This window comes from Enhydra lutris, unplaced genomic scaffold, assembly GCF_002288905.1.
Source record: "Enhydra lutris kenyoni isolate GAN:26980312 unplaced genomic scaffold, ASM228890v2 scaffoldscaffold34, whole genome shotgun sequence".
Classification (NCBI taxonomy): Eukaryota; Metazoa; Chordata; class Mammalia; order Carnivora; family Mustelidae; genus Enhydra; species Enhydra lutris.
Genome location: NW_019154118.1, coordinates 8,556,157 through 8,578,556, shown reverse-complemented (window position 1 = coordinate 8,578,556; position 22,400 = coordinate 8,556,157). Strand labels below are relative to the sequence as shown.

The window sequence follows — 22,400 nt, the reverse complement described above, 5'->3', positions numbered from 1 at the left end:
CCATCTAGGAAAGGGGAGATCAAGGTGTGCCCTGGAGCCTGAGAGGATCAAGTGAGGGCCAGGCAGAGAGCCCGCCAGCAAGGCACTCTTCTTGTTCCAGCCTTCCAGCCATCCTTTGCGGCAGGCACTGTTCTTGCTCCCACTATACAGATGGGAACACTGAGGCACCGCAAGGTTAGGTAGCTTGCTTGCGGACCATGGCAGAGCTGGAAGGGGTGGAGCCTGGTTTCGAAGTGAGGCTGCCCAGCTCCGGGGCCATGGGCTTAACCAGCACTGGGTGACAAATACTGAGGGCTTCTGACCTCGGCGCCAGCAGGGCTGCCCAAGGCAATGTGTTCTGGGGTCCCTGGGCACGGCTTGACAGTTTGCACATTTGAGTGATCTCTTAACACCCTCTCTCTGTTTCTCTCTGTTTCAGCAGCTCACACCTCGGGGGCTGCTGTGCCTTTGGGTCATCAGAAGTGCCTCTGTGACTGGTGCTTGCAGTCCTGGGAGAAGGAGGGGGAGGCAGAGGGTGCTGGCCCCTAGAGCTGGTTCCACGTGAGCACTGCTGGGTGAGTCGTAGGTTTACTGCTCGTCAGAGCTGGCAGGAACCTGCTCTGGACGGAAGTGTGTGCCCCCGAATCCACACGGTAAAGCCCAGACCCCCAGTGTGACTATATATAGATATATGACCTTTAAGGAGGTAATTAAGGTTAAATGAGGTCATAAGGGTGCTTAAGGGTCCTTGTAAGTAGAGGAGGAAACACCAGAGATCTGTCTGTCTGCACACACAGAAGAAAGGCCGCACGGGGACAGAGAGAGAAGGTGCCTCTGCCAGGAAGAGAGAGCTCACCAGCAACCCTCCTTTCTGGCACCTTGATCTTGGCCTTCCAGCTTCTGGAGCTGGGAGAGATAGATGTCTGTTGTTTAAGCCACGGGTCTGTAGTACTTTGTTATGGAAGCCCAAGCCCTATTCCTACAGAGTGTCTGATCCAACCCCTTTATTTTACCGGAGAGGAAACTGAGGCTCAAGGAATGACTCTCCTGAAATTCACAGACCAGGGTCTGGAACCCCGGCCCCTGGCTACCCGGTGCTGTCCTGCTGGTCATCGGTCTGCAGGAGTGTGAACTGGGCTGGGACGGGGTGCACAGGGCGAGCATGGCCTCTTGCTCTGGCCTGCTGTAGCACCCTGCCATGCTCTTCCAGGGCCCTTCACCACATGGGTGATGCAATGCACTGGGGCAAGGTGACCCCGGACGGGCGCAGCAGGGTGACTCCGACCTTTCTCTTCCCCACATAGGGTGTGTCCTCCGCAGGACAGAAACTTTGGCTGGGGCCGCAGGCTGACCCAGCTTCAGGAAGGGACTGGACAGATGCCCAGATGGGAAGGAATACCCCTTGCCTTCCTTTTCATCCTTGTCTGGATGATTTATTCCCTCGGCCATAACAAGGGCGGCTCCAGCCCAGGACAGGAGTGAGAGATTTACTTCTCAACCGGCAGCTTCCCCCTGGGTGGACTTGTGTGGGAGGGAAGGCATTTGTCCTGGGTTCTGGCACCAGGATCTGGGTGGGGGCCCAGAGCGGGGTGGGGCTTTGTCAGCAGCCCTGGGGCTGACTCCTTGGCGGGGAGTCAGGTTTGGACAAGAAGACACACCCTCGGAGAAGTGTCATTTTGGCCTCAGAGCCCCGACTGGTGATGAAAGCCTTTATTTTTTCAAGACCCAGGAAAAGGAGCTTGGTGGTGGGGTGGGAGTGGGGAACGGGTCATGCATCTCCCCACTTTCTGAAGCCAAGGAGAGCCACAGGAAGAGGCGAGCTGGGGTTCTGGAGGCCCAGACTTCCAGTTTCAGAGCCTGGGCGTGCTGGTTGGCCCTGGGGGCGGACACAACCTCGCCGCAGCTGTCCCTCTGTCTAAGGCTGTACTGAGAGAACACAGGAAGGAACGCAGCCCTGGGTGCCACGAGACTGTGGTTCGGGCCACTCACCAACTGAGAAGGGCAGTCACTTCTCTTTCAGGCCTTGCTTTTCTGTCTGTAGATCAAGAGAGCTGGACCAGCCATCCTCCACCGTCCTGTTCATCTTTAAAGGCTCTATGATATATAAACGCGGTCTGGGATTCTGTTTACAATTTCCTTGAGTGGAGTTTGGTTGGGGGAGGCTTTAACCTGTACCTGGGATTTTATTTTTATTCAGGTAGGAGAAGCCAGCAGATCAGGGGATGAGTGCCAGATTGAAGGTCATTTGTTACAGCCCCCAAGAGGAGGGGGAGCCCTGCTCCACGTAGGGTCACGGGGATGCCTCAGGGTTGGTCCGGAGGCAGGGGGAGCAAGGGGAAAATGTGGTGCCCGCCTTTGTTGTGGTTCTCGTGGGAAGGAATGGACAAAGGTTTTGGGATTGGGTGGTTTGAATCATTTCCAGAAGCTCTGGGCTGTAGGACTGATCTCCAGTTATCCAGGCCCTAGGGATTCAGAGTTGGAGGAGGCCAGCACCTCGGACTCCCAGCTGGTTAAAAGGAGGTGGTGAAGATCTGGATGCTGGGCTATTTGCATATCAAAGGTGTGTGCCCTGCGCTTCGTTTCCCGTCTCTAAGAAATTAGCTATGCCTGGGAGTGGCAGTCCCTCCTCATCTGGAAGGCTTTGGGATGTCAAAGCATCATAAAATATAGAAAATAAAGACCCAAGTATACAGGGGCCAGTTCAGGGCATTTCCGGCTCATGGTACCTTGTGTGAATTACAGAAAGACACCCCTGCAGGTAGGTACAGCAGGTGCAAGGCATCGTAAGGGATTATGGTCTGGATTTCCTCAGTTGGGCATCTTGGACAGGCAAGAACCTAAACAGCCTTACCTCGTAGCCCTGGAAAGTTGGCCAGATTTAGCAAATAAAAATACAGCACACTCAGTTAAATATGAATTTCAGATATACAGTGAATAACTTTTTTAGTCCAAGTATGGCATATAATTATGCCCCAAGCAATATTTTGGGATATACTTATACTGAAATTCAAATTTAACTGGGTGTCCTGTATTTTATCTAGCAACCCTAGGCCCTGGCCACTTCTGTCCCTGAGCCTCCTCCTCCGACCTTATTCTATTCTTAGGGTCTTGACCGAGCCCAGCAATTACCCCAGGAAAGAAGAGAGGAAGACAGAGTTACACAGTCAGGAGACAGAAAAGGTCAGATAAATAGAAACAGAGGATGAGAGGGAAAAACTGACATAGAGCGAGAGAGAAAAAGACAACGAGAGGTAAGGAAGAATGGGAGACAAAGAGCACACACACAGTGCAAGAGGGGCAGAGTTGGGGAAAGGGGCTCTCCCGGCGCGGCCCCGCCCCTCCCCGCGCGGCCCCGCCCCTCCCCTCCCCCGCGGCCCCACCCCTCCCCGCGGCCCCGCCCCTCCCGTTGCCCCCTGGCCTCACCTTGGAGTAGGTGGCCCCATTGATGACCTCTCCTTTCCGCAACCAGATGATGGAGGCTGCAGGCTTGGCGTTGTCTGCGTGGCAGGTGAGGTTGAGGGGGTCCCCCGCCCGCAGGCTGATCACAGGCCCCCCCAGGATGACCGGGTCATCAGGTGGCACTGCAGGGGTGGAGGGGGGAGAGAGGAGTAGAGAGGTCAGACTGAGGTCCCTGCTCGCCTCCGGCAGGGCTGGCAGGCTGGGCTGGGTGGATTTTATGGAGCCGATGACAAACAATAATTATCATACTTTAATAAAATGTATAATTCCCTTGTATTATAACAATAATAGCAACAGCAGCAATAATCCCTGACATATGCACGGCATGTTTATTTGCAGCTGATGTTCATGCCATCATCTCATCCGCCACTCGCGATGAGCCGTGAGGGGACAGGGCAGGCATCATTAGCTCCGTTTCACAGATCAGATTGGGAGGCAAAGCTCCGCTGCCCAGATAATATCTGCACTTTCTTTCTTTTTAACTTCTCTCTCTTTTTTTAAAACAAAGCGCTGTCACATCTGTCGTCTGATTTAATCCTTACAACAGTCTTGCAAGGTAAACATTATTATTATCCCAATGACATAGATCTGGAAATGGAGGCTCCGTGGGATTAAGTGACTAGCTCAAGGTTGCTGGGGAACGGGGCCCCAGGCCAGGGCCTCTGACACCTGCAGCTCCCCTCCACTCCTCGCCCTTGCAGGTGTCAGGGGACAGGGGGCAGGCAACCTTGCAAGACTGAGATGGTGTTTCAGAGGGCTGTGCAACCCTCGCACCTCCTTAGTGCTTGATTCTTCCAGAATGGCTTCAACTGTCTCATCCCAGAGTCAGGGTGAATCTCTGCTCCCCACTTCTCCCGCATTTCACAGTGGGGTGATCGGAGACTCGTGGCTCCCGAGAGATGGGGGTGCTGCCACGGGAAAGATGTCCATGGCAGTGGCTGAATCTCCCACCTGGCCCACCACAGGGCCCAGTTGCTGGCTGACACTCCATAATGTTTGCCAAGACCACTGGAGTCACCCCTTTGATCCCCTGGACAACCCTGGGATGTGGGATGGGCACTTATGATGACAGGTGACCATCACTTGGAGGAGAGGCCCAGAGAAGTTTAATGACTGGACTAAGGTCACAGAGCCTCTTCTCATGTTCGTGCTTAGGGACACATGGAGGGTCTCAGGTTTCTGTGGTTCCCTGCCTCTCCTCCCTGGACCAACAGACAAACCACAGAAGGGGAAGGGCTCCCTGGAGACCCCCTGGGAGGTCCCTAGGCTTCTCCTCTACCTCCCTCACCCCACCCCTAGGGAAGGGCTGGGCCAGTCAGTTCTGGAGGGCTGAGGAGGGCTGAGCTGCATGTTTGCTGAGCGAATGGACCGAGGGGAAATCGGGTGCTGACGGATGGGGGTCTTAGCAGAAAAGGCCTTCTTTGCCCAGTTGCCGGAGAAAGTCCTTGCCTCCATCCAGGCCTTGTGCAAGCTTCTGCCCTGTGGGATCCGGGAAGATGGACTCAGCAGGGTCAAACAGCTTTGCCGGCCCGGTCCTGACCCAGGGCCCCGCACCCACAACCTGCCTGGCCTCCCTCCCCTTCCCAGGGCCTGCCCGCATCTGCCACTCTCCTAGGGCACCCAGGAGACTCCAGGAGGCTCTTGGGCCAGGTAAACAGCAAAGCAGTCCCTTCAGCTTGTGGCTGTGCCCCCTTCCTTCCTGGCCCAGAGGAGGCCCAGTTCAGAACTATAGCCCAGTGAGTGCCAACTTCCATGTTTCTGTTTTCTGAGGAAAAAGAAACCCTTGGGATTTCCAAGATGCTATCAGCCCCAGAACTCCACTGGAGATCCTGGCCCAGAGAGGCCGTTGGCCTCATCCAACCCTGCCCAGCCTCCCCAGGGGGCTCTGGGCTCAGGCAGATGCTGGTTGTGGGCTGGACAATGAGGATCACACCCCCTACCCCGCCCACCCCAAACTCCTTCATTAGTGCCGGAGGCCTCTTTGGTGCTGGTGTGGCCAGAGAGCAAAAGGGAGGCTAATGAGGGCTTTCCACAATGGGGGGGTGGGTGTGACAGTTGTTGATGAGGGGAATTTTAGCTCTGTGCAATGCTGGGCCCCTTCCAGCAGGGAGGGCCGGGGCTGGGGCTCCTGCCCCCCTTTTTTCTGTGGGGGCAGCTTTCTCTCCAGTAGGTGTCCGGGATGGAGGCTCTCCGGGCTGAGCTGGAGAGCAAGAGACATTGGAAAGAACCATTTCAAGTGCCAGGAACAGAAGAAACACTGGACCACCCCGTGTCTCTGGGACTCTCCAGGGAAGAGCCAGAAGGTGTGGTCCTGTGGAAAGTACCCTAAATCAGGAGGGGTGAACTGGGGCACGGGGTCCCTCCTTCTGGTTTTGTTTCACCATATACAAAATATGAAAGGACAACAGGAGATCTGGACAGTTCCTTCTGGCGCCGACATGTCTTGGGTCTGAGACAGTGGTTTCCAACCTTGGCTGCATATTACAATACTCTGGGGGAGATTTAAAAAAAATCCCATTGGCAGGCCGCACCCCACGAACTAAATTCCAATCTCTGGCGGTGGAACCCCAAGCTTCGGGAGGGTTCCAGTGTGAGAGCAGGTTGGAGAACCAGCTGTCCCCAGGCCTTTGCTCAGGTGACTATCCCACTCTGATCGCAGCATAGAGCCCGAGGAGGTCTTTCTGAAAACCAGATACAGTGAGGGGCCGAGCTTCCTTCTTGCCGTTCGAGTCCTATGTTTTGGAATATTGGATTAGAGGGAGCGCAGGGGAGGGGAGAGGGGAGTGGGACGCCTGCTTCATGAGTACCCGGGCGCGCACACACGCTCACACACACGAACATCCCTCCTCAGAATGGGTCCTGATTATATCTTCCTAAATAAGTGGTTATCATGCGGTTATTCATGTAGCTATGCATTATTGATTGGCCTTCGCCTCGCTGCACACCAGATGGGGTAGGAGGGGGTGCGGATGGGGCCGGGGTGTTTGGGGTGGGAGTGGGTGAGTAGGGAGGAGTTTGGGGGCCAGGAGGCTGAATAGAAATCAACAGTCGCTCTTGGCAGCTGTAGCGCGGACGGAACGGGCTACTCATTACCTCTCCATTCAGACTGGCCCGGAGCTGGGGCTGCTGGGTGTGGGGCAGGGGAGTGGAGGGGGGGGAGGCCGAGCCGCGGGGCCCGGAGATGCATTATTCATACGTCGCCCTCACAGGATTGGTTATTATCCTGAACCACTATAGAGTTTGGTCTCCTAATTTTTAATCACAGGGAAGGTGGAAGCGTTAGCCTTTTGTGATTAATCCGGAGATAAAAATAGTTGACTGTTTTGGTGTTTGCTCATTGTCAGTCAAGAAGAAATGCATTAACTGTTGGGTGACTGAGGCCCGAGGAAGCCCGGAAGGCACCCCGGGCAGAGCTGGGCCCCAGAGCTGGACAGAGAGCCCGGGGAGGCCACAGCTCGGGCTCAGACAGGGGCCGGCTCCATGGGCACCGCTGGCCAAAGGGACGCATCGCTCAAATGACTGTCCCATGATCAAAGGGGCGCTTGGTCCTGGCTATGCCAGGTGCCCATCTCTCCTTGCGTGGGAAGGGGCCCTTGAGGACTTTTCTCTGAGCTCTGCTGCCCGGGGCGAGGGGACTTGAGCGGTGAGGTGAGGTAGGGAGACCAAGTCAGGTGGCACATTGACGGAGGAGGAAACTGAGGCCAGAGAGCACAGCGTCATCCAAAGTTACCTTCGAGGGAGGGCAGAGAAGGATGGGGATGGGCTCGGGAAGCGCGTCCTGGTTCCACCGGAAAGGTAAAGCTTCCATCTGTTTTCTGTACTAAGGTTCCTTACGCCCTCTTAGGAAATAAAGGATTCTGCAGGGAGAAGCGGAGGAAGGCCCACTCAGCCCCACAGCTGTCTCTAAGAAGGGGTCCCGTGATCAGAAGGCCTCGAGCTCCTGGACCAGAGCGTATGCTGGGGTGACCATCTGACTGTCCTTCCCACAGGACGCCGGCTGGGCAGAGGGCAGAGTGGAGCTGGGAGTTCGAGGATTTCTGCCCTGTTCTGGAATTGCTCCCTGGAAGCCTACCCAGTGACCGTACGGTGTCAAGGTCATTTGACTCATGGTCTTGTTTTACTTGGTTGGCCAACCTTGCCAGAACAGGCTGGGAAAATTCGCTTGGTGCCAGGCCAAGGGCAGCACTGAGGGGGCTCCCCCCAAAATCCAGTGGGTCACCTAGGTGGGCCCCTGGCCAGCTTCCTCAGGGGCTTTGTTGGCCCAGAGGGTTGGTTTCCACAGACGGCTGATGGGGCACATCAGCCCACAAAGGCCAGCAGCAGGGACATGGACGGTCTTGCTGGAGAAGAGCGGGAGGTCAGCCAGGCCACCTTCCTGCCCCCACAGCACAGCAGAGCACCTCGCTGACCCTGAGTTCTTTGGAGGGAACTCCTGGGTCTCCCTCTCACACACAGAACGTTCTCCAGAAGTGGTGTATTAGAAACCCCAATGCAGCTGTGGCCTGGCTCTGTGTCGACCCTGCCAGCGGCTCACACTCTATCTAGAACATAGTTCGGACTCCTCCCTGTTGCCTGCACCTTCAGCCCTGGGCCGTCCCTGAAACTGACTTCCTTCTACCCCCCTCACCCACCATGCTCTGCCCACCACCCTTCTGTTTGCCAAACAGGCCAAGCTCACCCCCCGGCCCAGGCCTGGCCCTGGCTCTCCTCCGCCTGGAATCTCTATTTATATCCTCGTCCTGCCGGCTGCTTCCCGTCAAGGAGCGTGTCTCTGAAATGTCACATCCTCAGCGAGGCCCAGCCACCCTGTGGAAGAGCCCCCATCCATTCTTCTCTGCGAGCCCCCCCCCCCCCCCGCAGCCGCCGCCTTTATTTTCTTTATGCCCAGGTTCATCTATTGTTTGTCTCCCCTAATGACAAAGGAGGCTTCTTGACAGCAGAGAAAGACCTTGTCTGTCTTGGTTGTTGCCGTATTTGCGTGTCTGGATCAGTGCCTGGCATGTAGTAGCTCATGCATTTGTTGAGTAAATAAACCGAAGATGGCTGGTGAGAGGTCTGTCATGGGCATTGGTTTCTGGGGTCAGCACTTTTTACTGCGTGTGTGTGTGTGTGTGTGTGTGTGTGTGTGGTGGTGGTGGTAGAGTTGGGGGTGGTGGACGAGTGACTGTTGGGGGCTGGCAAAGAGGGGGAGCCTGCTAGCCCTCCCTGGGACGGCAGCGCAGAAACTGTTGTGTGACGCTGGGGGATGGGCCGCTTCCTGCCATTTCTGGAGAGAGCAGCCTGGGCTGGGAGGGCTTGGGGGAGGGAGTGGGGGTGGTTCTCAGTCTGTTTTTGAGGTAGCACCGTTCCTGCTGGTGGAAGAGGGAGCCCAGCCCGGTTCCTCTGGCTCACAGGCTGGGGAGGCGACAGGTCAGAGACACTTGGCCGACAGCAGGGGGAGGTTGGCTGCTGGTGCTGCTTTTCCTTGTTTTTAGGCATCAGTGTTCAGCCCCAGGACCCAGACACCTGGCTGGGATGCAGAGCGGGCTTAGTTCATGCTGGGAGTGCCAATGCTGACCCCACTGGTGGGAGGGCCCCCAGGGCCCTCTGGGCTGCCCTTCCTCAGCGCATCCCTGTCTCTAGCTTTGGGCCTGCAGGCCAACCAACACTGAGCACTCCCTCCTTCCCTCTCATCTGCCCCCTGGCCTTCATCCTTCCCTTCCTTCCATCCAGCCTCTTCCTTGTCACCCCAGAGAGCACAGAGTGGTTAAGGAATCCTGAACACGGCCCGCCCTCTGGGAGCCAAAGGGGAGAGCTTCATGACTCAGCACATGCCCAGGAAGGACCTACAGCATCTGCTTCACCTGAGAGCTTGCTTGGAAACGTGGACCCTTGGGCTCCGCCCCAGGACCTCCCGAATCAGAATCAGCACTGAAAAAAGACCCCACATAATTTGTATGCACAGTGTGTGAGGACTCCTAGAAAAATTACAAACTGATGAGTGCTTAGAAGGAGGAGCTCATTGGACTGTGAGAGCCCCCAGGGGGACTCTGTCCCTTTGTTGGCGCCCCGCTCCCTTTGCGAGTTCCTGGGACTTAAGTCAGAGAGAGGAGGTCCACCTGCTGCTTGCTGGAAATTTGGCTTGATGTCAGGGCCCAGCATGAACCATGTTCCACAGCAGGTTGGTTCCTTTGCCCAGGGCATTTCTTGAACTTGACTGGGAATGCTGGAGTTCTCATTGCTCGTCTTCTCCGGGATCCCTCTGACTCAGCCTTCAAGACTGCACTAAGGGGTTGTCCAATCCCTGGGGAATCTCCTGCTTTGTCTATGAGCCTGTAGCATTCTGGGGACCCTTCTGTCTCAGTAGCTAACCTGGTCTATGGAAGTGATCTGCAGATGCTTGTCTGTCCCCTAGACAGCCACCCCACCCACCCTGGATCTCTATCACCTGGCCTAGCACCTGCCTTGAAGGGGACACCCCGGCTGTGTTTGCTGAGCTGAACCTGGGTTGAGTCTATTACTTTACAAGCTGCATGATTGCGGGCAGGTTACCTAATCTGACAGCCCCTGCCCTCTTATCTGGAAAGTGGGGTAATAAAGATACTAGCTGGGTTTTATGAGGGTTACTTTTATGATATGAAGAAGCAGAGAGAGCTTTGCAAAGGCTATTGCAAATATTGGTTATTACGTCCAATTTTCAAGGATAATATTTAGTTTGGGTGCTATGTGAAAGACACTGTGCCAAAGGCTCTCTTGTTTTATCCTCATTATCCTTCAAAACTGTACTATTGGCACCTCCATATTGCAGAGCAGGAAACAGGTTCAGAGAGGGCAAATCACTTGGCTAAGGCGACACAGCAGACAAGGGATACGGTTGGAACTTGGATCCTGGTTTGTTGGACCCTATAACATTATCCGCTAGAGTCAGGGCAGCCTATAGACCTACCCGGCAAGCTGCAGTGGCCCGTCAGAGCCCTTGCCACCAGCCCTCCTGCCCTCATCATGGTCCTCTGTCCCCACGCGGGTGCAGGAGGGGCTCTGCCTTTGCCTGTGGGCTCCCCTCCGCAGGCCAATTTCAGAGGGCTCTCGGAGGCATCGGCTTGGCCAGCAGTTGCTGCTTGGGAAGGGCCGGATAGGGAGTAGATGAATGATTTTTGCTGGTCAGACCCACTCACGGCTCGCTTCTGTCACTGTGCCCTGCCGTCAGGTTCTGGGCTACAGGTAACCCCGGCCTCCCGGTTCCTCACTCCCGGGGATGCGCCACCTCATGGCCAAAGCGCAGAACCGCAGGAGGTCAACACAGGACTGGGGTTGTCGGGGTTTTCGCAGAACTGCTTTTCAGTGCGAGGTCACCTTTCATTCAGAAAATCTATACTGAGCAGCCACTCGGCCCCAGCCCCAGTGTGAAGCACTGGGGGTTCAGAGCTCCTGCCCTAGTGGAGAGATGGACAATAAACGTAAACGAATACGTCACATAACTTTGGGTTGATAGAATACGATGATGATAAATGAGACCAGGTGGAGAGTGGCTAGATCCTAAGCTGGCCTCTGGGATGGGATTCTCTTCTGGATTTCTCCTGTCCTTCCTGGATGTTACTTTCCGTCTTTTTTCCACCCTTAATTGTTGGTCTTGCCCGGCCTGTGCCATTCTACACACGGTCTATGGAGTAGGAAATCACTTTCCTGTGGACTCAGCCAACATCTGTGTGCAGACGAACCCCCCAAAAGCATTGTCCACACTTTGGGGAATGGCACTGCCATTTAATCAGAGAAGCCAGAAATCTGCATGTCTTTCTGGATTCTACTCTCCTTCACCCTGCATTGCTAACCATCCCTGTGAAGGCTCTGAAATACCTTTCCCATCTCTTTCTCCCTTTCCATTCCCGATAGTCTTCCTGGCTCAGCCCCTCAGTGTTTCTTCCTTGTATTGTAATACCTCACCCCTCTTCCCATGCTCCGCACTGTCCCAGAATGATCTTTAAAATGTCTGGTCATCTACCCCATTCACCGATCCATTCACTTGCCAATTTGCTGAATATCTAACATTCCTTTATTTGAAATCATTCAAAGAGGGTGCCTGGGTGGCTCAGTTGGCTAAGGGTCTGCCTTCAGCTCAGGTCATGATCCCAGAGTCCTGGGATACAGCCATGCATCGATTTCCCTGCTCAATGGGAAGCCTGCTTCTCCCTCTCCCTCTGCTGCTCCCCTTGCTTGTGTTCTCTCTCTGTCAGATAAACAAATAAAAATCTAAAAAATAATAATAATAAAGCATTCAAAGATCCCCTAGAGCCATCTGGACAAAGTCTGAACTTCTTAACTCCTACCAACATCTCTAGCCTCATTTTTCACCCCTTTTTGACTCAAATTCCTCTTGTGGATAAGAATGAGTTGCAATTCTTGGAATAAGTCCCTCTTTCCCAGTTGTCCATCTCCCCTTGTTTGGCTAATTTAAAGGCCAAGCAGATTGGATTCAAATCCTCGGTCCTTTATTCACTAGCTTGTGGTCCTGGGCAAGTTGCTTGGCCTCCCTGGGCTTCAGTTTCCTCATCTATAAAATAGGGACCATAATAAAACCAGATTGGCTGTGTAGTTGCCAAGATCAAGTGAGATGCAGTGTGGCAGAGCCCTTGTGAAACCATCCAGCCCTGTATGGATGGGGCACATGATTGGTTCTCCAAGCAGACGGGACTCATTCCCTTGAAAGATGATAGGCAGAGTGCTTGGGGCTTAGAAGTCTGATGCTCTCTGTTCCCTTGGGAAAGTAGAGGTCGCCAAGCAGTGGGTGAAGACCCCGATGCCCCCCCAACCCCCACCCCAGGGGAATCCCAAGCTGCTCCGCCTGGCTTGGCTTCTCCTGCCTCCTGTCCCCCCATATTCTGTGCCCATGAAGCTGAGGCCACTACTGCTGATGGGCTACAAAGGCATGTATGGGTTCAGCCGACCGGATGTGGTGCACAGGTGGACCATCTCAGCTGAGCTCGCCCACTGCTGACTTCACTAAATCCTGAAGTTTGGGGTGATTTGTTACACAGTGGAAGCTAACTGATATACTCAGTAGTAACTGAGTACTGTCTGCCTTGCTCCTACCCTCCAGCTTCTCCTCTCATACTTTAGATGGACTGGTCCATTCCCCTCTCTGCAAGGATAGTCTGCCCTTTTAGAATGACGTGCTTTTGCTTGTGAATTTCCCTCTGGAAAGAAATGTCCTTACTCTGACTTTTAACTGGCTGGAATCCCAAGCTCTCTCTCCGATCAGCTCTAAGACCACTTTTGCCTTGTTAACTCTTGGTCATTCTCGAAGGCTCAGGTTATTGTCACCTCCTCTAGGAAGTCCCCTCCGACTTAGCGCCTGCCTCTCATTGTCCTAGAGCCATAGGCCACCTCCATGAGCTGGTGGTTGTCCCAGTATCTGGAGGTCCTTGAGGCTGGTCCTTATCAGGTTTTTTCCATCCTTGTGTTTAGTATCCAGCCCATAGTGATGTCTCAGTCAGGACTCGTTGACTGGTGGGACATCTGGGTGTCTCAGTCCGTTAAGTACCTGCTTTTGGTTCAGATCAGCATCTCAGGGTTTTGGGATCAAGTCCCATTCACATCAGGCTTCCTGGTCAGCCAGGAGTCTGCTTCTCCCTCTGTCTCTCCCCTGGCTTGGGCTCTCTCTTGCCTTCTCTCTCTCAAATAAATAAATAAGATGTTTAAAAAAATACTTATTGACTGGTGTCTTGCCTGACCTGGCTGTGTCGGAAGAAAACTTCCCCTTCTTCACTAGCACTGTGCTCGTCCCTTTTCCACCGGCTATCACTGCCTTCTGTGTTACATTTATCTGGGGACCTGTTTCAGGCTCCCTACCCCTCCAGAGTAGGAGTCTTGATGCCTTGTGCATCTCTCCCAACACCTAGCACATCACCTTGGACACCGTAATAAGAAAACAATAAAAATAATGGGTAATAGCTGATGCTGATTGATATAGGACTTACAATCCTTCCAGAACTTAACAATACTTCTGAAACTCTTCCAGTACTTTGGAAGTGATCATCCAGGCCTTACAACAACCCTGCATAAGGTAGATACAATCATTATGCATATATTAGAAATGTGGAAACTGAGGCACCAGCTCATCTCAGACGTCCGCTGACTCCAGCGACACGCAAAGGCTCAGGACACTGGAAAGCCCACCTCTCCCTTAGAGTTCCTGATGGGCAGGGTTAGATAAGAAGGGAGGCAGAGTACTTGGCTCGGCTCCTGTCTCCCGGCTCTTGGTTGCATGACTGCGGGCAAACCACTTAATTGTCTTTGCGAGATATTGTCTATGTCACAGATATTATTGTATCTGTTTCGTGGGGCCATCATGCTGATTAAATGAGTTAATACAAGTGCCTTGTTTCAAAGCTTGGCCCAGTGGTAAGAACGTCATACCGCCAGCTCTGATATCATTGTCATTGTTCAGTCAGTCCACGTGGAAACAGACAGCTGTCTATTGCACAGGCAACATCTTGTTTCAATCCCTTGCTCTGGACATGCTCTGTGCCCCCGGCCCCAGCCTTCCTAGAGGTCATGGCCAGCACTTTGCCTCCTGCGAAGTCACAGTGATGAGGAGGTGATTAGAGCCCAAAAGTCCTCACGGAGGTAGATGGGGATGGGCAGGGGACCGTCCAGGGAGGAGGGGGCTACCATGATGGGGTGAGGGCAGGGGAGACAGATGCTGGTGGGGGCTGAGTCAAACTAAACCATGTGTTTCCCCCCTCAAATTGGGAAGGGTGAGTCTTCTGTTTATTTCAAATTAAACCCTGAAAGAAGGTCTGAGCCATCTCATCAGCAAGGGGCTATTTGCATGGAGATGGATTTGTCACTAATACTGAACAGAAAAATAAGTCTGAGGATGTAATAAGAGCAGAGGGAGGGAAGGCTGGCGGGGAGGGGGAGGGCAGCAGATAGCAGGCACCGTGCACAGAGAGGCGTGTGTGCGTATGTGTGTGTGTGTGCCAGGAGTGCCTGGCACTGCGTGATGGTGGCTGATGTGTGACCAGTGAGTAGACAGACAGCATGACAGGCACAAGGTAGCCCTTTTGGTGGTTGGAGGGAGAAGCCACTAGGGAAGGGGAGTCCCATGAGAGCAGCAGCAAAAGGAACAGTGTGCTGTGGGGGAGTGCATCATAAGACCCCCGGGCCCAGGCAGGGGCAGGAGGGGAAGGCAAGCCCAGGGTGTGTGTATCCTCCTTGGGCACCTGGGATGTGGGTCACCCTGCCAAGGAAAGGACTTGCTTTTTCCCCAGCTCAGCTCCTATGCGGACGGTCCCGGGGCAAGATGAGCCCCCTTTCTCTGTGTGTTTGCAGGAAACATGGGCTGTGGCCGCCTTGCCGTGTCTGGCCAGACTCTCCAGCTAGTTCTACCCTTGACTCGATTTTAGGATTCACCTGCTCACCATGGCTGGGTCTCGGGGAGAAATCTATCATGGCGGCGTGGGCTGCCAATGACATCTTTAAACCTCACAGTAGCCTCGTGCTGTGGGCTCTCAAGCATCCTTCTAGTACAGATGGGGAAACTGAGGCAAGAGGCCAGTTCACTTGGGACAGTTACGCAACTCACAAGTAGGGGAACCAGGAATCTGGCTCAGGCCCCTGTGAGTCCAGCGGCCCGGTCCTAACCTTGGTGCTGTGTGGCTGTTCATGAATGAGCAGTCACTCTGTGCCTCCTGTCCCTTCCACAGCTTCAAGGCAGTCATCCTGAGCCAGCAAAAGGCTGATGGGACTCAGGAGTGTCCAAGTTGGTTCCATAAATGAAAGCAGAACTGATATGGCTGGTTTTGCTATGGGCTCCCATCTGGCAAATCAACCCCCTTGAGGAGTTGTGTGGCTTTCACGAAGCAGGGAAATCAGGCTAGCAGGAGACCTCCCCTCCCAGTACCTAGAGCCTCAGAAGTAATTACAGGGATAGAGGGGCACAGGGGAAAGGTCACCTCCTTAAGGGATTTACCCAATCAACAGAAGAAATTCCAATAATTGGCTTTTGAAACGAGAGATCTGGAATGCCGTTTTGGCATGATGAAAACGCGACTGTGTACCATGTCCCCGTTGGTTGTGGCAGCCAGGGGAAGGCTGGAGGAGGAGACGAGAAGGGATAGGGACAGAGAAGTCCACGGAGGGGGACAGATCGGGAGAGACAGGCAAAGGGCGAAAGAGACAGAGCCAAGACGTGGAAGCCACCTGCTCAGGAAAGAGATGGATGTGAGGGGAGAAAATACGCGGTCCTTGGCAAACAAGGCTGAGACAACCAGAGGGCAGCGTGCCAAGTCAGAGAAAAGCCTAGTGCTTTCTCTAGGCCGCTTGCCACAAAAAGTCATTTCAGGGAATCCCAGAAAACCACGAAATGTACCTTTCAGCTTCATGCAAATTTACCAAATCCGCTATTTGCCAGAGTCCTAAGAGGAAAAAGTCAAAGTGTTTCCCCCCCCCCCGCCCATCGGAGCCTGTTTTTGAAAAAGCAGAAGTCTCTAAGTCTGAAAAAGGGCAACGCTTTTAGAATTCATTATAAAAAGGCGTTTTCATGTTCATCTACAGTTTAGCATTATAGATGTTTTTGAAATCTCCTATCACGGAGAGAGAGAGCACGTCTCTCCTCCGAAGTTGGTGAGCGCTGCATTTCATTTCCTGTAGAGAGGGTACATTTTATGGGTGACCGTGTGCAATCTTTCGGGATGCTACCACGAAGACATGAAGAGTCTATCGCCTCTTTGCAACTCCAGGGCATTGCTCGGATTAATTGGGCTGTGTGTGGCCTGTGGGGGGCTGGGAGGGGTTGTTGTGGGTTGGGGTCCTGCAAGCCCACTCTGAGATAGAGAGCTAGGATGTGTAGTGTGGAGTCCTCTCCGGACCAGCCCCTGATGGGAGCAAAGGAGGCAAGATTGGCCAGAGGGGCCATCTGAATGGTGAAGGTAGCACTGTCAAGTCTCAGCAGACCCTCCAGGAGCTGGGGCTCTGGGACGGCCCTCGGAGTTGTCTTCTTCTGGGTTGGCCTTATACTCTGTGGGCGCTCCCTCCCTTTAACCACAGGCGATCCCCAGACAGGCACTCAGCAGAGGTGGCCGTCTCTGACACTGTGGGAGCTGGGGAATGAGTCCTCCTGTCCTCTGGTCTAGAAGGGTGAAAAGGAATCTGGGTGGTACACCACGGCGTCCGTGGTAGGCACGGTACTCATGGGAGGTGGGGCCTGTTTTTGAGAAAGCAGAAGTCTCTAAGTCTGAAAAAGGGCACACCCTTGTCAACACTTGTTGTCTCTTGTCTTTTGGATGACAGCCATTCTAATGGGTGTGAGGTGATACCTCACAGTGGTTTTGGTTCTCATTTCCCTGAGGAGTAGTGATGTTGAGCACCCTCTCATATGCCCGTTGGCCATTTGTATTCTTTTTTTAAGTAGGTGCCTCACCCATCATGGAACCCAATGCGGGGTTTGAACTCATGACCCTGAAATCCACACCTGAACTGAGATCAAGAGTTGGCCCCTTAACCAACTGACCCACCCAGGTGCCTCTGTATGTCTTCTTTAAAGATTTTTTATTTATTATTTGACAGAGAGATAGAGAGCACAAGTAGGCAGAGTGGCAGGCAGAGGGAGAGGGAGAAATAGGCTCTCCGCTGAGCAGAGAGCCCGATGCGGGGCTCGATCCCAGGATCCTAGGATCATGACCCAAGGCAGCCGCTCAACCCACTGAGCCACCCAGGTGCCCCCGTATGTCTTCTTTAGAAAGCTGTTTATTCAGGTCCTCTGCCCATTAAAAAAATTGTTGTTGTTGTTGTTGTTTTTTCTATTGAGTTGTATGAGTTCTTCATATGTTTTGGATTTGGAAAAAGATGATTATATAGAGTGGAATATTATTCAGCCATGAGAAAGAAGGAAATCCTGCCATTTCTGACAGGATGAAATATGGATGAAACTGGAGGGTTATTATGTTAAAGTGAAATGAGTCAGACAGAGAAAGACAAATCCTGTAGGATATCACTACATGTGGAATTTAAAAAAGCCAAACTCAGAGAAACAGATAGTAGAGTGATTGTTATCAGGGGCTGCAGGTGAGGGAAATGGGGAGATATTGGTCAAAGGGGACAAACTTCTAGTTATTAATAGCTTCTGGGGATCTCACGTACAGCATGTTGATGATAACCAGTAATACTGTATTATGTATTTGAATGGTGCTAAGAGAGAAGATCTTACATATTCTTGCCACAAAAAAGAAATGGTCGGGGTGCCTGGGTGGCTCAGTGGGTTAAAGCATCTGCCTTCGGCTCAGGTCATGATCCCAGGGTCTTGGGATCAAGCCCCGCATCGGGCTCTCTGCTCAGCGGGGAGCCTGCTTCCTCCTCTCTGCCTACTTGTGATCTTTATGGCAAATAAATTAATTAAATCTTAAAAAAAAAAAAAAAAAGAAATGGCCATGATGTATGTGATGGGTTGGAGGTGTTAGCTAAGGTAGTGGTAATAATCTCATTTCCTAATATATGAAATGTATACAAGTCAATACATTGTATATCTTAAATTTACAAAGTGTTTATATAATGTCACTTACATCTCAATAAAGCTGGAGGGAAAAAAGCTCAAGTCAGATATTTACATGTAATGCGGGAGAAACAACACAGAAAGAGCCCCTGCGTTTCCTGCTGACAGTGGCCTTGAATGACCTTATCAGATCTCCCCAGAATGCCATACAGGGCACATAAGTTGTGACAGGGTACAAGACTGGGTGGAGATGGGAGGGTTGCCCAGACCTGCCTGGAATGGAGAAGGAGCTCCTCAGAGTTTCCTAATCTTTTCACTAACATCCCAGTTAACAATAGAAGTGGTTACAAATCTCTGGGCTCCTGTCACTGTGCTAGGTTCTCTCCCCAGAGTTAGCCCTTCGCATAGTTGCCCTCACATACCTAGGAGGTAGGGGGAGGGGAGGAGGGGCTGCTCTCTCTTCCCAGAATGACTGTCCCTTCCTTTCTTTTCTTTCTTTTTCTTTTTCTTTTTTTAAAGATTTTATTTATTTATTTGACAGACAGAAATCACAAGTAGGCAGAGAGGCAGGCAGAGAGGGTGGTGGGGGGAGCAGGCTCTCTGCTGAGCAGAGAGCCTGAGCGGGGCTTGATCCCAGGACCCTGAGATCATGACCTGAGCCAAAGGCGGAGGCTTAACCCACTGACCCACCCAGGCGCCCCTGTCCCTTCCTTTCTGACTCGTGGACACCTACGAGACCTTCACTAAATGCTTCCTCCGTACTTCACTAGACTATGACTGAGCATCGGCAGGACAGGGACTATTCTTGTGTCTGTGTGTCCCAGGGTCCCGCTCGGTGCCTCGGCCTGTGGCGTGGGGCTGAGCCAGATGAAGCTTTCCTTTCGGTCTTGCTGCATGGGATTCGTGGGTGGCTGGGTGGAGGAGCCCAGCTGGGGTGACTTCCTGAGGGGAGCAGCCCTGTCATATCCCTCCTCATCCCTCCTGTTCCAGCTGAGAGCTTGCATGGAGTTGGCCCTCAACAGATGAGCTCTGAATACATGAGAGAAGAGTAAGAAGAGATGCCCAGAGAAGGGGGTACGGACGGGGAAAACTATGGGGATCTTTTGAGAGGGGGCAGATCTAGAAAACACTAACAACCACTATGATGTAGTGTTCCAGAAGGTCCTGCATGGTCCTACTGGCACTCCATGTTGGACTCATGGGCCAGATTGGGGAGATACTACGATTTGGGGCTCGTAAGGAGATGGCTTGTTTGGAGATGGCTATAGGCATTTGAGTCGTTGAGTTGGGGACTCAGGGCAGCCAGTATCCCGTGGCTCTGCTGAGACCTCAGACAAGTCTCTTACCCTCTGTACTCCCCACTGTCCACCTTCAGTCACACCCCTTGCTCAAGGATAGCGACAATTGGATCCTTAAATGCCTCCCTTCTTTGCGCCGTCTCTCCTCCCAGGCTCCCCTTCCGCTTTGATTAGCAATGGTGCACAGCGGCTGCTTTATAAAAAGATGGGGCAGCACTGAGTTGCTGTGAGTGTCCTCGGATAAGCCAGAGTCAGAATACATGGGTTTCAGCTCAGATCTGCATCACCGTCACGGTGCAGCAGTCTGGGGGTGGTGGTGGGGGGGTGTAAGGGCTGCGTATATCTGTCCAGATGCAAATGTGTCGCTCAGGAACAGCCCATTAGCCGCTCTGAGGAGTAGATGGGGTAAGGTCTTCATTGCTCGTTTGAGGTGAAATGTATTGGATATGTCTTAGAGCCAGTCAGCTCCCTGTGATGGGCACTAACATTTGTGGCCAGAGGCGTGGATAATCCAAATCTGGTATGTAATTGAAAATACCATTTGCATTTGACTTTGGAAAGCATTGCGTGTGAGCGTGTGTGTGTGCGCTGAGGGGAGGGGAGGAAAGGCAGCTGTACTTTATGAGTATGTTTATTTCCGACTCCCATTAGGGCTAATTTGCATTTATTGGACACGATCGCTGGGAGAGGTTGGCAGGGCAGGCTCTGCACGCGGTGTTCCTCAGCCGTTGCTTGCTCACCAGGCAGGCCACTGGGTTCCACAGGTACACGGGGTTCCTGGGGACTGACACGCAACCTCAGCAACCATGCCAGCAGGCTGGGGATGTCGTGCTATGTCTGGAGTCAGATCTGGGGCTGCTCTGTGGCCTCTCCAGTTACTAGCAGTGTGGTCTTGGGTCATTTAATTAGTTCTCTGAGCCTGCGTCTCATCATAACACAGAGAGATAATACCACTTACTCTGAACGGTCGATGGGCTGATGCTGGGAGATGGAATTCTATGAACTCTCTCCTCTCTCTCCCCCTACCTCATCTCCCAAAGAATGGTTCTGCCTCATCCATCTGCTGCCAGGTGGTAGCTGGGGGCTCCAAGAGGCCAGGCAAAGGCAGGTCAGACAGGAGGACCTCTGGAGTCAGAGGTGGTCATTTGCTCTTCGGGAAGCAGGGGGTGCTGAAGGCTGAGTAATTCACAGCCCACCTTCCCAGGGAGGGTCTTTTAAAAAAAAATTTATTTTTTATTTTTTTTTAATTTTTATTTATTTTTTTTAAAAGATTTTATTTATTTATTTGACAGAGAGATCACAAGTAGGCAGAGAGGCAGGCAGAGAGAGAGGAGGAAGCAGGCTTCCTGCTGAGCAGAGAGCCCGATGCGGGGCTTGATCCCAGGACTCTGAGATCATGACCTGAGCCGAAGGCAGCGGCTTAACCCACTGAGCCACCCAGGTGCCCCAAAATTTTAGTTTTTAAAGATTTTATTTATTTATTTGACAGAGATCAAGAGAGAGAGAGAGAGAACAAGCTAAGGGGAGAGGCAGAGGCAGAGAGAAAAGCAGACCCTCCTCTAAGCAGGGAGTCCATTGCGGGACTCAATCCCAGGACCCTGGGATCATGATGTGAGCCAAAGTCTGATGCTTTACCTGGGCAAGTTTCACCTCTCCAAGCCTCAGTGTTCACATCTGTAAAGTGGGCACAGCAGTAAATACTGTCAGAGAGTCATGGAGGCCTAGAGAAGATGAGCGAGCTTGTAAACAGAGCTCTGTGCAGACATGAGAATTATAGTGAGAGCTGAGGCTCTGAGTGGGGCTGCTTAAGTGTGGGTGAATGGGGGCACTTCTTCCCTTCTCCCATTTCTCTGTGTGGGTGGGTGGACGAGGAAGAAAGCCCTCTCTTCCTCATCATGCAAGGCTGGCTGAGAACTAATTCGAGGCCATACAGCTCTAGCTGAAGGCTGCCGCCCGGTTCCCTTTTCTGCTTGGGGCTCAGCATTTGGCTCCTATGTTCTTTGCCTCTCTTGTCAAGGTCTGCGGCAGGTAAGGAGGCCCTATCAGGAGCACCTGCTCACATCCAGCCCCAGAGCAGAGACCCAGGTGTCTCAGCATGGGTGGGATGGAGGCTGTCACGTGGAAGGCCCTAGAAGCTGTTCTGACTCCATTAAGCTCCCTTATTCGACGGATAAAGGAGCTGGCCCAGAGAAGGTGAGTGCTGTGCTCCAGGCAAAACAGCAAGTTACTCCCCCTTGGGGTGCTGCAGCCCAGATACATTTTTTTTCAGAAAGGATGATTTCAGAATCCAGACCTTTAGTTTCTTGTCTTCAATGAGCCAAATGGCCCCCATACTTGCTGGCCTGATTCCTCAGGACTTATCAAGTGCAAGAATGACTTACAGATGGATATCTAGGAGCAGAGGCCACTGATAACATGGAGGACGGTCAATGTCTAGTCTCCTATGCTGAAAGGGGAAGATGAGCTCAAGTTGCAGCATGAGGGACTGAGGTTAGACATCAGGAAGAACTGTCATTAGAGACACAGGTAGAGGAGAGAGGACTGGCCTCGTTATCCAAACTCCCCTGGTCCTGAGCCCAGGTCAGGGAGGAGGTGAGTGTGACACAGAGACAAGACCCTGAGGCAGGACATGACCATGAGGCAGGGAGATGGACCTGGTGGCTTCGTGAAGCCCATGTCAGCTCATGTTCACTTACACACTTGCTCATTAGTATTCCTGCAGTATTCTTCCCTGCTCCCAATTAGCCTCTGTCTATCCAGTTCTCTGAGAGGTGTTTCTACTTGGAGGGGAGGGGACGAGAGTACAGAAGCAACACGCAGGGGAGGGCGAGCCTACTGATTTCCTGTCAGGCAACACGCCTCTAGGACGCGGGGCTCTTGCTGTTGGAGGGGAAACAGCCACCAGGCGATTTCTACAGCTTCCTATCAAAACTTAGATCAGTTGACTCAGAAAGGGACTTTTCTTTCAAATGGCCTATGCCTCAACAGCCATTAATGGTGCATTATCAAGATGTTGAAGGGGGCTCGAGATGGGCTCCATGGGGCAAGATATGTCTTCTCACCTGCTCTGATCCCCCAGCTCCTCCCTGCCTCTCTGATCCTTGGGGGAGAGATGTCAGGCTGCAGCCCCAGAGCCTTGGCTGGGAGCCAGTGGCGGTAGGACTGAATGAGAGCCCTCAGGAAGGACAAAGAGGCTG

General features: G+C 52.9%; 1 protein-coding gene across 1 annotated transcript in view; it reads right to left on the bottom strand.

Moving 5' to 3' along the window:
• LOC111153983 (kirre like nephrin family adhesion molecule 3) overlaps positions 1-22,400 on the bottom strand; it is a 137,054-nt gene that overhangs the window by 37,297 nt on the left and 77,357 nt on the right. The window contains exon 5 of the mRNA XM_022513335.1: positions 3,403-3,560. Within this exon, the coding sequence (XP_022369043.1) occupies positions 3,403-3,560 (158 nt within the window). The remainder of the gene's footprint in view (positions 1-3,402; positions 3,561-22,400) is intronic.